Source organism: Micromys minutus (genome assembly GCF_963924665.1).
Source record: "Micromys minutus genome assembly, chromosome: 24".
Taxonomy (NCBI): Eukaryota; Metazoa; Chordata; class Mammalia; order Rodentia; family Muridae; genus Micromys; species Micromys minutus.
The window spans coordinates 11,610,091-11,628,163 of record NC_137959.1 but is presented as its reverse complement, the minus strand read 5'-3'; the positions used below and the strand labels follow the sequence as shown (position 1 = coordinate 11,628,163).

The following is an 18,073-nucleotide window of genomic DNA, read 5'->3' as shown; positions in this document are numbered from 1 at the left end:
TTCCCATCCCACAGTTGAAAATGACAAAAATAATGTTTTTGAAAGACTTGCTAAAGTTCTAAATTGCTACAGTTTACATGAAAGTAGCAAACGCCTAAAGAAATGCAATTGGTGCTTCTCCTTTTGTGATGTTTTGTTTGTCTAGTTTTGGTGTAAAGTGTTGTTAAGTAGCCCAGTAGAGTGGTCTGTTAGTCAGAATTCTCCTGTTTGAGCCTCTTCAGTGCTGACATTACACTTCCACACCTGACCTTCCTGAGTTCTTCAATTTGATTTGATTGCTAAAAACAAAAAGTATGCATTGTATGCTGTTTTTAATGTCTATATGGAATGTGAAGCAACTACTTTAGAAGGTGGGAGAAGAAAGGATCCAAGAATAAACTTAGGACTGAAGTTCAGTCGTATAACATCAGTCTAATGCGTACAAGTCCCAGCACCGGAAGAAAACAAACAAGAGCCTTGATCCTGGTATCTTAAATTTTTACATGTGGGGAGTGGGAATGTGACTCAGTGGATAAAACACTAGTTGCATCAGCTTGGGAACTGTAGTTTGAATCCCCAGAACCCATGTAAAAGGTGTGCAGGCATAGAGACCACCTGTCACCCAGCATTCGGAGGCAGAGGCAGGTCCACACTGTAGGCCAGCTGATTTTGAGTTCACTTCCTCCTAAATGCATATATAAAATAGATGCAAACCATATTTCCTACAAAAACCTGGAGTATTTAAAGTAGTCTCAAAATTTGGTGATTAAAGACCAGTACAATTGGAGACAGACAAGAGCAGGACATTTTGCTGGAGAGGACAGATAGCATAAAGTGAGCTGATCAATGTCATAGTCAGCCAGGAGGAAATAGGAGCTGAGGTACACATCATTCTCAAATGTCAGAAATAAAAACTAACACTATCAAAACTGGCAGTTTTGGGGAAACTGGGTTTCATCCATTTTGGGGTACTGTAAATTGCATAGTCATCTGAAAAATAGTTGAATAGCTTCTAGGAAAACTAAAAATGTGTTTCCCATGTGAGCTAGAAGCTGTGCCCCTCAGCCTTGATCCCAGAGAACTGAAAACCCATAAAAATCCAAACATGACTCTTCACAGCAGTTTTATTTTTCTTTATGGTGTTTTGTTTTGTTTGTTTGAGACAAGGTCTGATGTATAGCCAAGGCTGCCCTCACTCACCACAGTCTTGTTTGGTCTGCTGCAGTCTCTGGTGTGAGGGAGGGGAAAGTCAGCACCACCCACTCACATCCACGCACATTGCAGCACCATTCACAGCAGCTAAGCCATGGAGCAGGCCTAGATGCTGGCAGCAGACAGAGCGGGAAAGGAAATGTGCCAACCTGCCATTCAACCTTAAGATAGAAAGTGGGAAGGACCTAGGGCAATGGTAAGAGAGAGTAATGGACCTAAGTGGCAGGGTCGAGAGGAAGGTGGGAGCTGGAAAAGATAAATACCATGTATTATGTAGAACCTGGATTTAATCAGTAGGGTAGAAGAGCAACCAGCAGAGGTGGTGGACAGCTATAAGAAGGAAAATGGTGGGCAGATACAAATCAAGTACAGTGAGGTCTGTGCATGCAGTCATGTAAAGCACTGTATGTGTGTGCACGCTAACTACTGCAGTATGAAGGTCAGAGGATGGTTTGCAGGAGTTACTCTTTCTACCTCGTGGATCCCACAGGTCACCATCAGGCTTGGCAGCAAATTCTTTCACTGCTGAGCCAATCTCACCAGCCCTAGTTTCCTTTCTTAGCCTTACTAAAGCCTTCTTCAGTAGCAGCATCAGCCCGTGGCAGCCCTGTTAGTATTCTGTATCTTCAACCTTAGTGTTTGTAAATGTCTTCAAGAAACCTGGAACCAAGACAATCATTTTTGTTTATTCTGGAAACCAAAGGCCTTTATTTCCTCTTAACTTGAAGATCAGATTATTGTATCTAGTGAGATGTCCCCATTGTGATAAAGCACTGGGTAGCAAGAAGATGCTCCTTAAATGTAAATGAATCCAGCCTTGGGATTATCCACTTGTAGCTAGGCAAGCCCCTAAGATCACAATGGAAGACACAGTGAAAAGGTTACACATTCCCACTCTGTAAATTATACAAAGTTTCAATTCCTCTAAAGATGATTAAACGGTTCAGATTGAAACAAATAGTCCCACCAACACTCACAAAGTTCAGAACTGTACTTTTTAAAATTTTCATTGAAATCAAGGCATATTGCTCCAAGTTATAAATATGTTTAATGATTTAAAAAAAAAAATTCAGCCTTGTTGTTGACAGTCATGTACTGGGAACATGGTGAGTTGGTCTAATTTTGTCTTTTCTTCACAGGAGTATATCAAAGGGATCTGCGAGCCTGAGCTGGAAGAAAGAGAGTGCTACCCCAAGGCCATGCACTGCATCTTTGTTGGGGCACAGAGCCTCTTTTTGAAGAGCTTAATTCAGGATACTTGTGCTGACCTCTGCGTTTTAGATACTGGTCTTCTTGGTATCCGAGGAAGTGCCGAGGCTGTGGTCATGGCCAGAAGTCACATCCAGCAGTTTGTGAAGCTTTTTGAGAGTAATGAGAACCTCCCCAGTAATCAGAAAGAGTCAGAAATCAAACGGGAATTCAGACAGTTTGTTGAAGCCCATGCAGACAGCTACACAATGGACCTGTTGATTCTGCCTACTTCCTTGAAGAAGGAACTATTGAGTCTCACACAAGGGGAAGAGAATCTGTTTGAAACAGGAGATGATGATGTCATAACTGTTGGAGATGTTCGGCTACCAGAGTTCACACAGATTGTTGCCACAGGACCGAGTAGTCCTAGAGATGAAATTGTTGTACAGGAAGATTCCAGAAATAAAGCTAGGACCCCCGTTTCTGAGCTTACAAAACAAATGGACACAGTCTTTTCTAGTTCACCAGATGTGCTTTTTGTTCCAGTGAATGGTCTAAGTCCAGATGAAGATGCTCTTTCCAAAGACAGAGTTTGTCACAAGAGGCGGTCTTCTGATACGGAAGAAAGGCATACCAAGAAGCAGTTTTCCTTAGAGAATGTTCCAGAAGGGGAGCTTTTACAAGATGGTATGGCATCAGCTGGAAATGAAGTCATCGACCTGTCTGATGCTGCTTCGAACTCTACAAATCTAAGTCCTGATGGAAAAGACACTACAGAAGAGATGGAGTACAATATCCTTGTTAACTTCTTTAAAACCATGGGCTATTCCCAAGAGATTGTTGAAAAGGTCATTAGGGAGTATGGGCCTTCTACAGAACCATTATTGCTCCTAGAGGAAATTGAAAAAGAAAATAAAAGGCTCCAAGAAGACAGAGACTTTCCACCTTGCACTGTGTATCAAGAGACCAGTCAGAGCAGAAGTGCAGGAGTTGGGAGCACCACAAATGAGCTCACCACAGATTCCACTCCAAAGAAAACACAGAGTCACACAGAGCAAAACATGGTGGAAAGATTCTCTCAGTTACCGTTCAAAGACTCTAAACAGTGTACCTCAAATTGCAGAATTAATTCTTTCAAAACAGTGCCAGTGGGACAGAAACATGAAATCTGGGCTTCAAAGCAGAACTCAGGTTGTCCTGTAGACCTGGAAACTGATGGCCCCTCAGCCTCTGCCGCCTCTGCCAGCCCTAAAGATGTCAGTTTTGTTTCCAGGGGAGCTTTAGGGCACCAGCAGAGAAACCCAGCTTTTCCTGAAAATGGTTTTCCACAGCAAGCAGAACCTTTGCCTCCAAATAATACGAAGCCTGCCTGTGAAAAGCGTTCTGGCTGCTGTAGCTCTCCTCAGCCTAAGCCAAATTATCCCCCACTTTCTCCACCACTGCCGCTGCCCCAGCTGCTACCTTCAGTTACTGAGGCTCGATTGGGGGGCTCCTCTGATCATATTGATTCCTCAGTTACGGGGGTTCAAAGATTTCGAGATACCTTAAAAATACCATACAAACTGGAATTAAAAAATGAACCAGGAAGAGCAGATTTGAAGCATATTGTTATAGACGGGAGTAATGTTGCAATTACGTAAGTCACTCTGCAGATCACTCTTACATAGCTTTCTAAGGTGTGTGTGTGTGTCTATGTCTATCCTGTGTATTCTAGTGGGTCTGCTAGTGGTCTTGGGAGAAGACCAGCTGCTTGTAAAGTTTTACATTTAGTATTGAAATAATTATTTAAAAAATAAATCCTGACAGTGGCCTTGTTGCTAGCTGCTTCAACAAGGTTTATGTTCCCAAATGAGTTACACACACAGCCTTTATGTTTTAATGTGCCTTAACCAGCACAATAGCTGGGCCACTTCCTAACCTCCAAATGGTTAATCTGCTTCCCACCAGTAATCCTGAGTTAATACTGCTCTGGATCCGGAGGCCTGCCCAACTGGGCTGTGCTCTGGGCCCCGCTCTCCCAGCTCCTTCACCCGACAGCCTTGCTCCGTGTCCTGTACTCTGTTCAGGCATGGCATCTCCTCCACACTCTTCCGACATGACAGATCTCCTCCCAGTTCCAAACCTGGGAAACCTCAGAGTCCTGCCTCTGTCTGCTCTACCTGCATTGGCTGCCACCACCTTTATTTGCCAGTCAGAAGAAACTCTGGGGCAGGTGTCCCTCAGTGTTTTACTTGAGGACATTCAGACTCCTGTAAACAATTCTGGGGACCCAAATTAACATTAGAATATAAGCAGCGATAGGCCAGGCCCACTACCTTTAGTCTTTTGGAGTTCTGAACTTTCCCTTCACCCTATTCCTGTGGGTAAGAGACAGTACAGACTATTTTCACGTTACATTCTTTGTGTTACCATTACATTCCCAGTACAAGGGTGGAACTGCTGCTGCCTTCCTCAGTGAGACAGTCTCCTACAGCCCAGTCTGCCTGCTTAGGTTCTTCTTGTCTCGGCTCCCTCCAAGGAATCTTTCAAAAATATTTTATTTTAATTAAGTGTATCTGTGTGTCTGAAAGTCGATTTGTACACATAAATACAATGCACGCAGGGGCCAGAAAAGTGTCTCCAATCCTGTTGCTGGAGTTCTAGGTGAATTGAGCAACCTGATGTGGGTGCTGGGAATGGATAGAATTCAATTCTTTAACAGCTGAGCCATCACCCCCAGCTCCTATAGGTGTCGATTTCTAAGAACAATATTCTGTGTTGCTGAATGTTTATATGGCCTTTTTCTAGGAATTCTAAAAGATCAACTCTTGTCTTATAGTTTTAGGAATACCTGTCGAATTTTTTTCTGGTACTCATGTTTGGGCAAGCACTCCAAATACTCTTCTTTCATTTTGAGCTGCTCTTCCTAAGTTGCCCAGGCTAAGTTACTCAGATTCACAGTCCTCCAGCCCTCTCTCCCCTACTGCTTCTATTACAGGCATGAAAAATTGATTATTGGCATGTGTTTATTTTGTTTTATGTGTATGAGAGTTGTGCCTGCATGTTTATATGTCCATTAAATGCATACCTGGTGTCCACTGACTCCAGAAAAGGGTGTTGGCTTCCTTAGGACTACAGTTGCTGTTTGAGCCATTATATGGGCACTGGAAACCAAACCCAAGTTTTCTGTAGGAGTAGCAAGTTTTCTTTGATGCTGAGACATTTGTTGTTGTTGTCGTTGTCATCATTATCCTCGTCCTCCTCGTCCTTTTTAATGTATGTGCACATGTGTTTGTGTGAGTGAATGCATGCCACATGTGTGCAGGTATCCGAAGAGACCAGAAAAATGCACTGGATCCTCTGGAGCCAGAGCTGCAGCAGCTGTGAGCCTCCCCGTGTTGATGTGGGAACTGAACTCAGCCTCTGAAAGAGCAGCAGCACTTTTACCCCTGAGCAGTGTCTTCAGTACTACTTCTTTTTTTTTTTCTCACTAAAATTTATAAAAAATAAAAACAAGACGCTGTGCAGGTTTACTCAACAGTTGCTAGTTCATGACCAATCTTGTTTCATCTGTAATCTTTCCTACCACCTTAAACCCTTTATCTTACTTTATTTTTTGTTTTATTCTGTTTCTTTTCCCTGTGGTGTTGGGGATAGAAGCCAGGCTCGTCTGCCCATTAGGACATTGCTCCGCTGCTGAGCTCCCTCTAGCTCTTTATATGTTTGTAAGGAAATCTCCCATATGGATTTCCTCTGTAAATATGTCATAATACATCACAGATACAGTCTTGATGTTTTCTGGAAATTATTCCTTACACAGAGGGACTGCCTTCCTCATGGTATAAGAACTCTTGATCAGTTTCTCTCCCTTTCTTTCAGTGTGGGTGTTCTTTTCTTGATGAACTCTGGGACGCGTTTGTCCTTGGCAACAGGACAGAGCTCACTGCTGATGGGAAGCAGAGCCACACACTTCAGGTCATGTCCCACGTGAACTTGGTGTGTTTGGTGAGGTGCCTCCAGCAGTAGCTGTTCCTGGCTCATGGGCCGCAGCCATAGGGTAGCACAGAATCATGGCTGCTGACAGCAGTGTGGTCCACGAGTGGAAGCCAGGCCCAGTTCTGTCTTTTTATGGTACATGTTGCTTGTTTGTCTTTCTTCATCCTGCCTTACAAGTCTATACAGCCCAGATTTATAAAGCTGCCGTAAAGCTTTATACTGACCTTAAACTCAGAAAAAAGTCTAGCCTGCCTTCTAAGTGCTTGGATTATAGACATGCGCCATTACACCTACCCTGTTGGTTTTGAGGCAGGGTCTTACTGTATTGCCCTTGCTGGCCTGCTATGTTAACCAGGCAGGCTCCAGAGTTATGGAAACCCTCCAGTCTGTGCCTACTGCATGCAAAACTTCAATGGCATGTGTTCCTGGTGGTATGATTTTTTACAAGTATAAGCATTGTTTTGATTTTTTTTAAATAAATTATTGATTGTATATTTTCATTTTGTCACAATTTTTTTTTTCTAAGTCTCACCATTTTAGATACAGGTTTAGAGATTTGGGTACATGTAGCTATGTTGGTAGAATGCTTGCCTATTATTTGTGAAGCCCTAGGTTTTATCCAGCATACCATGTAAACTGGGCATGGTGGCCCCTTCCTAGATACCAGCCCTGGGAAGAAAGTGAGAGGCGGGTGAAAGTGCTGTGCTCATGTCAGTGTCTCAAGCACGCTGCTGTTAGCATCACATGTGTTTATCTAAGTAAATGGAGAGCCATTCAGATCCCTGTGGTCCACGACTGGCTCCGCTTCCTCACTGTCGGAAGTTTTTACACTGAGTGACTAGAGTTAACGTCATGATTTTGAAGAAGTTAATTCCTTTGTTAAAAAAAAAAAAAAGCAAAAACAAAAACAAAAAAAAAACCCTTTCTACCTATGGAAAGATTTCTCAAATTCATATTCAAACAAAAAGCACAGATAAACCAAGGCTGGGCATGGAATGGTGCTGTGTGTACATTCATGAGTATGTTTGTGCGTGTATGTAGAGACCAGAGGTTAAGATTAGTGTTTTCTGTTGCTTTCCCCCTTGTTTGTTTGTTGTTTTTGAGTCTTTTACTGAACCTGGAGCTCACCAGTTAGCTGGTCGAGGGAACTCTAGGGTTCCTTCTGCCTTTGCCTCTTTCGGATTTCAGGTGGATGCCCTCGGGGTAGTGATAGCACCTCTCACAGTGGTCACCATCAGTGTACAGTGATGCTGCGCACCGTGGCAGGGTGTGCTCCATATGTAGTACCAGACAGTGTGAACAGACGTGAATGCTAGGAACTCGGGACCTCTGGAAGAACAGCAAGTGCTCTAAAGTGCAGAGATGAATTGTTACTGTTAGCCCTCTTAGTTCTGTGTGTATGGGTAAGGGCACAGGGAGGTTGTGCACATGCAGACTGGTGCATGCAGACATCAGAAGAGGGCGTTGGGTCCCCTGGAGCTGAGGTTGCACGTGGTTGTGAACCTGACACAGTGCTGAGAGCTGAGCTCCCCCTCTGGAGGAGCAGCAAGTGCTTTTCACCTCTGGGCCAGCTCTCCTACCCACTTATTGAAAACTGATTCTTTCTAGAGGGTTTGACTTTTCTCAGATTTACTGATGTTTGTGTTTAAGAGGGCACACACCTGTAATCCAGCACTCAAGAGGCAGAAGCAGGCAGATCCCTGAATCTGAGGCCAGCTTGGTCTACACAGAGAAACTCTTAGAAAACAACATTAAAAGGGATGTTACCCTAAAACAGTCGATTCACATGGAATGTTAGAAATCAAATTTTCTGTTCTTGCTGGTCTTTCCATAGCAGATCCCAGGACTGTTTTTTATAAGTGCTTCGGGGGACCCCTGCCCATTTGACCTAGCTAGGTGCTGTCCTAATCGAGAAGGAAAATTGAGGCCGTCAAGAGCAGGGTATCTTGGTGGGAACTCCCCTGAAGCAGCCAGGTCCTATTCTGCCCTGGATTGCTGTTTGTCTGGCATATCTGCAGCTCATATATACGATCAGAAATTCCAAAACACCTGCCTTATACTGCTGACTATGTATGTTTTTGATTCATTTTCCCCTTGTCACCATGAATGAGTCAGTAATGAGTCAGTGAACATGTTTGTGGTGTCTGGCTTGACATCACAGTGGTGGCTGAAACCCCAGCCCAAGAGCACCTGACTTGTCTGCTTTGGTGATTTTCCGTGTAAATGGGGTTTGCCCGTTCACTTGTCAGAACTTCATGTTCTGTCTTCTTTTCTTGCCAGTCTTTCTGTAGCAGCTTCCACAATTCTTTTTTAAGTGAAAGCTACAGGGAATCCATGCTTTCCTGGTTACCTCGTAAAGGGCTTTCCACTATTTCCCCACACTGCCTTGTCTGGTGGCCACTGCTAGGATTGTCACCTAGCTCCCCTCTGCGTCAAACATGTTGACTGGCCTTGTTTCCAGAGGTGTAGAACAGAAACTCAGTCTCCCTGGAGAGCTGACACCTCCCAGGCTCAGAGGGTTTTTTTCTGCATGTGGAGCTGGGAGTCTCACACTTTGGCCCCCAAAGTAGAAGGTATTATATCCTATGCACTTTGAATATATGATCTCTAGGTCAGGGCAGCCCACTGGTCTGCACTTCCTTGTCCACCAGCCTCTCTACTGTAGAGACTGGAAGCAGCAAGGACTAGGCACACTATCCAGACAGTGTATGAGGCTTAGATGGAGAGTCCTTACTGGGACGTCTACTGTTAAGACAACAGTTTTGGCTCCACTTGATCGGCTTCTTTCTTCCCTCTACTGAAGCTTAAACTCAGACCACACCCCCAGTGCTCCTCCCCATTTTCTTTCCTATGCACTTTTCTTTTCTAGATGAATCTATATACTCACTCACCCAAACTTTAAACCGTTGTTTTTAATGCTGGAGGCTTTCGGGGTTAAAAAAATGTTGTGATGTTGCCACCGAGAACACTGAAAACTGGTACAGCATGAGCACTTCTAGAAACTTTGTCACACATACACCCTCCCAACCCCCAAAGCTTGTAAGAAGGCCAGGGTGTGTGTGTGTGTGTGTGTGTGTGTGTGTGTGTGTGTGTGTGTGTATGTGTGTGTGTTTTAATTAACGTGGAGGCCCTTTTTAAGGTTTTAGAGGACTAAATAAGTATTCCTTAAAAGAAAGAAGCTGGAGTGATGGCTCTGACTGCTCTTTCAGAGGTCCTGAGTTCAATTCCCAGCAACCACATGGTGACTCACAGCATTCTGTAATGGGATCTGATGCCCTCTTCTTCTGGTGTGTCCAAAGAGAGCAACAGTGTACTCACTCACATTAAATAAATACATAAATCTTTTTAGAGAGAGAGAGAGAGGGAGAGAGAGAGAGAGAAAGAGAAGGAAAGCAGTAGGCTCTTGATTTGGTATCTTCATTGATAGAACTGGTTGTCTTAACTCCAAGCCCGTCTTTGGTGTTAAACAATTTGTGTGATTATTCTTTAAAAGCAACGAACCCAGTTAACTTCTTTTTTTCCCAGTAACAAGGATCACACTGATACATCCTTACCATATAAGCAGTGGGTTTATTTGCTTGCATGTGTTTTCTGAGATAAAATCTGATTCCAGTTTCTTTTTTATGGGTCTCGGGAAAACTGTGTGCTTTATCCTCTAGCAGAGAGAAGGAACCGTGAGCTATTCTTTGTAACCTCTTGACAACCTAGCCTTTTGTATTCAGTTCTTCCTGCTCTCCAGGATCAGGGATGCAAATGGGGTTGGCAGCATACTATAGGTTGACAGCCTACTATGGAAGGGCCTTGGCCAGGAATGGGGACCTTTGGATCTGCCCCAGAGCACCACTTTCCAGTAGCCACATGCTGCAGACAGTCCGATCTGTCAGAAACTCAGTAGACAAAATCTGGGAGGTAAAAGGTCAGGAAGGGTCTTCTGAAGTGTTTCATTACACAAGACTGAGCCTTCAGAAGGGCTGGAAGGAAGGTGAGGCTTAAGCAACCAGGGGACAGGAACAAGACCAGCTGGCAAGTGTATTATGGAGAATTTGTCTTTCTGACCCGTCAGAGGTAGAAGGACCTGAAAGCCAACCCTGGCAGAGAATGTGTGTGGGAAGGACTTCTCTCCTTCACTTTTATTTAATGGCTTGAGACAAAAAAAAATGAAGGGTTTTTGTTTATTTTTATTACATTCATTTGCTTACTTATTTGTTTGAATATGTATGGGGAGTGCATGTATCATGGTACACATGTCATACTTTTATATGGGAGCCATATACCCACATTTTTAATGTGTATGAGTGTTTTGCCCACATGTATATATGCGTACCATATACATGCCTGGTCAGGAGAGGGTTTCTGATCGCCTGGGACTGGAGTTACAGATGGTTGTGAGCCGTCATGTGGGTGCTAAGAATGGAATCCATGCCCTTTGCAAGGTCCACAAATGCTCTTACTGAAGGAGCCATCTCTCTGGCTTCTGTTTTTGTATTTTGAAAAGGATTGCTAGACTTGGGGGTAAGGGGTGCCTTTTTTAAAACTTCAGTAGCAGGAGGTCACACACTGGACTGAGTGCAGCCCCTTTCTGTTTTACAAGCAGAAACTCAGCCATATTTGTCATCTACAGCTGTCTGTGGCTGTTGTCACATTGCTGACAATGAGCACAGTGACTTTCACAGATTGACAGGTTCCAGCCTGTTTCTTGCATGCTTACCTCTTTCTCTGTTTGCTTTATTCAGTACAGTCAGTCCCCCATGGCCCTGGTTCATTTCATTTGAATCTTGTTTTCAAATTGTTCTTTATAAGCTTTGAACTGGAAACTTCAGTTCCCTGGAAAGTGGGTGGTGTACCTACCTCACTTCAGAGGCAGCAGTGACATGGGGTACTGTGGTATTGGCAGAGTCACATCTTTATTCCTGTCGTCAACCACAGGAAGGCACAGCGTGGGCATTGTCACAGTCACAGCTGCTGAGCTGTGTTTGCTTGAGGGACAAATTCTGTAATAAAATCCATAAGAAATTCTAAGAAGCACACTGGCAGTAGAGCTCAGTGGTAGAGTGCTAACCTAGCAGGTGTGAGGACCTAGGCTTGATCTACAACACAGTAAGAAAGTGGGGAACAAAAAAAAACACCACCACATGTACATCAGTAATGTCAGACCTCAGGAAACTGAGGCAGGAGGATCACAGGTTTGAGTCAGTTTCAATGACATACAAAGACCAATGTCTCAAAAATGAATAGTAATTTTTTCCCAGTAGAATACACTAAAAACCCTGTGATAGTAAACAAGTGTCACAGCAAACCTGCCACCCTCCACCGGGACGGCACACTCAGTTTGTCAGGCACAGGGAAGGACTCACCCGGTCAGCAGGTTTATGCCAGAGTAGAAGTACACTTGTGTTGGTTTTGTTTTCTGTGGTAAAACCTACATCTTCTGTATGCTTTAACCTGAAAGAAATTGTCCTTCCTTCTAGCCATGGTCTGAAAAAGTTCTTTAGTTGCCGTGGAATAGCAATTGCAGTTGAATATTTTTGGAAGCTTGGCAACAGAAACATCACCGTATTTGTCCCACAGTGGAGAACAAGACGGGATCCTAATATCACAGGTGAGGCCCAGGGATTTTTCCATATTTCTGGTTAGATGTGTAATGCTTCAAATTTCCGCATAGGGTGCTTAGAATAGAATGGTGCACATAAGCAAAAGCTTGAATGACAGAATTCTAAACTGGTTCTGTCTGGTAAAATAGCAATTAAACTCAATGTGGTGGTACACACCAGTTATGTCAGACTCAGGAGAGGGAGCAGGAAGGGCAGAGGTCAGGAAGGTCAGGGTCATCTTTAGCTACAAAGTAGGATTTTAGGGACCTAGGGAGACAGACTTCAGTTGAAAACTGCTGTAGTATGAGGGGTGGGTAGGGACGGGTGGAGAGCCAGTGGAACTGCCAGAGAGGCTGTCCTCCACTAGCTTGGGCCTTTGAGTATTTAAATAATATAGTTTGTAAATAGTTGCTTGGTAAGTTTAGAACCTTCAAATGTTTTTCAGTAGTCTGATGGCTTACTATGAATCATTTCTGTTTGTTTGTGGCTAACCAACAGGCCCCACACAAAAGGTTCGAATTTAATATAAAGTGTAAAATATTCCAGAGAAACTTAAGGTTGTTTTTGTCTTAGATAAGAAGGCTGTACCAGGCACAGTAGTCAGAGCATCTACAAAGGAAAGGTAGATTTGTCTAGCACAGAGACAGGAAGTAAAACTTAGGAGGGAGGTGGCAGTTCCCGAGTGTTCACAGCCTCTTTTATTTGGGAGAAGATCCAGTCCTTTTCTAAGTGTCAATGCTGACTTACCATGCAGCTCTAGGGCAGGGAAGCCATGTTGGGCAGGTCAGTTCAGGTCGCTGGCAGCTGCTTGGGTAAGAAGTGCAGACACGGGATCTTAGGCTTCAGCTCTCAGCCTCTCTTGCCCCTGCCTGCTTTTCCACAGGAAGGCAGCGGCCCTCCGCTCTGCCACTCCTCGAGCTGTGAGAACTAGGAAACAGACAGACAGCTAAGAGTGAGAGGAGGCTGCAGCCCTCCTCAGCTGGGATCATGGCAGTTCACTCTGTTTTCTGAGCCCCCCCCCCCCACTATTGTCATTTCTCTTTTTATACTCTATTCACAGTATATACTTGTAGGAAAGTTCTTGGGAGCAGGATTAATTAATTAATTATGGGCTTCTGGTTTAGTTGTCTTTTGCTGGACTTACCTTAGTGTGAGTCTGAATTCATTTTTCTTCTTTTGGTGAGTTAGTAAAGTTGAGTAAATGGGAAAAAGAGTCTTTCTGCAAGTCCCCAAGTAAAATATTTGGGTTTGCATTCATTTATTTTCACCTCTGGGAAGATGGTCTTTGCTGAATATATATCAACTTCTTCCACGAACAGAACAGCACTTCTTAACCCAGCTCCAGGAGCTTGGAATATTGTCTTTAACTCCTGCCCGGATGGTCTTTGGAGAAAGAATTGCTTCTCATGATGACAGGTATGAAGGGCTGTTTTTCTTCCCAAGGTGGAGTGGGGTGGTAAGGAGCCAGCTACCTATCCACCAAATAGGTCTGAAGGGACCTGTTCAGACTCACTTTTAACCTCTTCATCAAGACCACCGAGATATTCCGTAAGTTCAGGAATGGCACAAAAGAAACTTGGTGGCTTGTTTTGAGTTTATTTTAGCAAAGCATGTCTGATGAGAAAAAGCAGGTATGTGTAGCTGGTTGGAGATTGGGTCTCACCGTGCAGCCCTGACCCAGAACTCACTCTGTAGATCAAAGATCTAAGTGGATCTGTTTCAAGTCAGCCAGGGTTACATGGTGAAATCCCCACCCTCAAAGGGATTTTGATTCCAACCTTACCCGGGGTATATAGATTTACAACTGTTCTCGTGCTATCCTGTCAGTGTAACAAGCGTGTATGTCTGTCCCTTCTTCTCTGTATTATTCTGCCCGTTTCCACATTCCTCCCAATAAAGGTAGTGCTTTATTTGTTACCCACGCTGGTATATGGCTGAATGGGAAAGAGGTGAGTTAGGGCCACAGTAGCCATTCACCCACTGAACAGCCAGCTGACAGGAAAGAGACCGTGTTAAGTGTTAGGTGGGGTGGATCCGAGGTGACATAATAGAACAATGTGAAAAAAAACTGAGCAAGGGCTGGACAGGGTTAGGAGCAGCCCTGGGAATCTGAAGGCCTTCTGTGGACCATGTAGCAGGCTCAGGAGCCCTGGAGTCCTCCAGTGGGAAGCCTTCACATCCTCTGACCACCGCTGCAGTGTCTTCTCACAGACAGGGACTCAAACCCAGGCACAGACATGCAGCTGAGGCTTTTACTTGGCTTATGCAGCTCTCTGGGTATCAGAACATAGGTGTGTATCCCAGTGGGTATGAGAGAGGCCTTCCTATCCACTTTTATTCACATTTGGGCAGATAGCAGCATTGAAATTTCTGCTTTCATATTTAATTTAATTATTTAATAATAATAAACTCTAATGTTCATAAAGAAGGAAATCAGCCAAGCATGGTGGTTCAAACCTGTGATCTTCACACTTGAGAGGTAGAAGCAGAAGGCTTAGGAATTCAGAGTCCTCAGCTTCATAATGAATGCTAACCTGGAATATATTAGGGTGAGGCAGGGGTGGGGTGGGGTGTGACAAAAACACTTTGTAAGGTTCCCGAGATCTTGGGAGCTACCACAGAGGCTGCTAAGAAGGGCTGCCGTCCGAACCTTCACGACAGTGATCTCTCCTGTTTCATCATCTTTGTTCTCATTCAAGAAATAACATTTCCGTCTACAGGGTCCACAGGTTCCAGTTGTGTTTTGTTTTGCTTTTTTAGATAGGTTCTCATTATGTGGTCCTGACTGTCCTTAAACTTCACAGATTAATCCTGTGCCTCTGTCCCACAAATGTCAGGCTTAAAGGTGTGCTACTATGCCTGCTACTCACAAAGATATTGAGGGTTTGAACAGGAATAATCTTCAGCAGTGTGACATAGTTCTTTATTATTTAATTCTTACTTCTTCAGCACCATGTACATAAGACCCTAAGTTCTGTCCCTAGCCCCCAGGAAAGCAGGAATGGTGGTGCACACCTGGAACTAGCACCACACGGTAGAGGCAAGAGGACCTAGTTCAAGGCTAATCTGGGAGGCTTAAGACCCTCTCTGTCAAACACAGGGCTGAGAATTGAGTGGTAGAGTACTTACTGTTAGGTCCAAAGGGATTCCCAGTTCTCCAGAATGACAGTCTTGGCTCACCTCAAGCTTGACCATATAAAGGACTGCTGTGGAAGACAGAAAAGCTCACTCACACAGCATCCCTGCCTGCCAGAAAGGGCCACTTTCTTTGTTCTTTGTGATTACAAAAGCCCAAAGCTAAGTAAGCTCCAGGTTCCTCCAGTCCCTGGTAACATGACTGTTTTCTCTCCCCCTCTTCCCTTCCCCCACTATGCTAGTTCACAGGCAGCAAGCACCCCCCCCACACACACATACATACACATACACAAACACATACACACACACACACACACACACACACACACACACACACACACACAAAGATAACCCTAGCCATGGCCACTATGCATCTTTTTCTCTCTTCTCTGGAGTCTACCAAATAACCCTGGCCGTTCTTTTCTTTCTCTAGTAAAAGCCTTTTTTCATAGCCATAGAGCAGTCATCTTGGTAGTTTCTTTACTGCACCCCACATACACTTGCCTAGCATGCCAGGCCCTCCAGCACCATAAGAACTACCTTTAAAATGCAGATCCATTTTACCACTCTTTGCCCTTTCATAACTTAATGAATCTATCTATATTTAGGGCAAACCGAAGGGTGGTTCTGACTGATGATGTCTTAAAGCAAAACAGAAAATGGATTACTTTATAGAACTGCACAGCTGACTAACACTAGTAACTAACACTAAACTAAACTTAGACTGCCAGGCAGCTGAAAGGTGAGAGATTTCCCAGGACTGCTACCTTTAACTCGCTCAAGCCTCTCTTTGTTCTTACCACAGTTTATTAAAGAACCATTTCTAGAAAATCTGGGAATCATAGTTAAAATCATTTTTTGTAGAATTAGATTGCATGAATAAGTTATTTTATAATCACACTAATAATTCCAGAGATACTCATCATTTGAACATTTTCAGTAGGCAGGGACCTAACTCTGTGTCCAGCCTGGGTTAAACTGGCAGTTTTTTAAGAAGAGAAAAAACCTTGTGCTTCCTTAGCACAGCTGCTCCAGCCAGGCTTGCTTGCTGTTTGCTCATTTTGAACGCTCTTGTTACCGTAGGTTCCTACTGCACCTAGCAGACAAGACTGGAGGCATAATTGTAACAAATGACAACTTCAGAGAGTTTGTGACGGAGTCAGTGTCCTGGAGAGAAATTATTACAAAAAGGTAATCTTTTCTCCTTTGCTTTGTTCAGAAGTTTGTTGTTTGCATTTTGTGTATCTTCTGCTTGCCGGGGTGGTGGTAATATAGTAAGGGCGGGTCACCTAAGAGTACCTGCAGGACTGGACCTCGAGCCATCTGAAATGTAAAGTTTTAGTTTCAGTGTCTGGTGTTATCCATGAGTTTAGCGTGCATGATACTTCTTTGTAATACTGTGAATGTGTTCAGTTGCTGAACTACTATAGAGCAGTAAACACTGAATTCCATGGCCCCCCTTGCCTCCCAGAAGACCTGTGCAACTTGAACAGCTGCTTCACACAAGAATCAGGGGTTCTTGCTGGGGTTCCAGGAATTAAACAGACATGCCCATACCGCAGTATGAACCAAGGAATGAATGTGGCCACACTCACTTCCCTGGTGGTTTCACAGTTGCCCTGTACCTGATACTCCCTTAAAGCTTTCTACATCCTGACAGGATTTTTTAAAAGCTTGGCTTGGGCTGATGAGCAGTGCCAGGCCTGAGGACCTGGACCTGAGATTTTCCCTGGAACCACATCAGGGAAGAGAGCTTCCCTCTAACCGCCACCTGTTTGCAGGGGTACTTGCCTGCACACAAACAAACAAACAATGTAACTACACTTTTAACAGAAAGAAAGCTTGGTCAGGAACCTTTGGATAAAAATGAATTACTGCCTACATTTTGGCTTCTGTGTTGCTAAAAAGGTATTGGGGCCGGCAGAGCAGAGTTGGTCTCTGGTCTGGCACAGTTGATGAGCTCTCAGACAGTGTATATGGTACACACAAGTCTACACACAAGGAGGCTTTACTTGCAGTGAGTCTCGAAACAACCTAGACATCAGAGAAGCAATTCAGAAACCAAAATATGGGTGATGGATACACACAGTAGGATCCTTTTACCCCTCATTTATTTGAGACAGGGTCTCACTGTGTAGCTCTGTTGGGCCCCACCTCACCTGCCTCTTCTTTGGAGTGCTGGGGTTAAGAGCACTCCACCACGCCCAGCTAATTTTTTACTTTTTATTTTTTGTAAGGTGCTAGAACCCATGGCCCCAGTTGTGCCAGGCAAGGCGTTCTTGCTGAGCAGGCCTTGGTTCCAACCTGTCCTTGATGAGTAATGCATGCTCAACCTTGGGCTTCTCTTCCTAGGACCTTGTTTTCAGAGGTTTGTCTATGAACACATTTGTTTCCAGTTTCACTTAAAAACTCTTTGTATCCTACCTGCTGAGGCCCAAGCAGAAAGTCTTTAACACTGTTTCTCATCTGGTAGAAGATACCTGGTTATCTTGATGCTGTACACAGCCAGTGTGTGACTGTCTAGTACCAAAGTTACAATGCTTCACTGGAGGTGGGGTTCCTTAGCAGTCAGAACTCTTAGATTGACCATTGCCCCAGAATGGGGAGGCTACTTAAGACATGACCCATTCCCTACAGTAGTGAAGGGTACTGTTTGTCAGCACTGTGACCTTCTGTGTTGTAGACTGCTTCAGTACACGTTCGTGGGGGACATATTTATGGTTCCTGATGACCCTCTGGGAAGAAATGGACCTCGGCTAGAAGAATTTCTTCGAAAGGAGGTCTTTCTTAGGTATTTCTTTGCTTTCCCTTGTATGTCAAGGTTTATTATTTCAACCAAATGTTATGCTTCAGAGCACGTACTATCCTTGATAACTGGAAATAGCATTTAAATTTTTTTAAGCCTTAATTAGATTAATGATATGTGACCAATGTGGAACCCAACCAAGCAATCATCCAAGGCCAATCTTCAGTGTGGGCTTTTCAGTTTT

At 44.0% G+C, this 18,073-nt stretch overlaps 1 protein-coding gene across 1 annotated transcript in view; it reads left to right on the top strand.

The window, feature by feature from the left end:
* N4BP1 (NEDD4 binding protein 1) overlaps positions 1-18,073 on the top strand; it is a 40,315-nt gene that overhangs the window by 16,964 nt on the left and 5,278 nt on the right. The window contains exons 2-6 of the mRNA XM_080937193.1: positions 2,331-4,018; positions 11,826-11,956; positions 13,268-13,364; positions 16,167-16,274; positions 17,767-17,874. Of these exons, the coding sequence (XP_080793319.1) occupies positions 2,331-4,018; positions 11,826-11,956; positions 13,268-13,364; positions 16,167-16,274; positions 17,767-17,874 (2,132 nt within the window). The remainder of the gene's footprint in view (positions 1-2,330; positions 4,019-11,825; positions 11,957-13,267; positions 13,365-16,166; positions 16,275-17,766; positions 17,875-18,073) is intronic.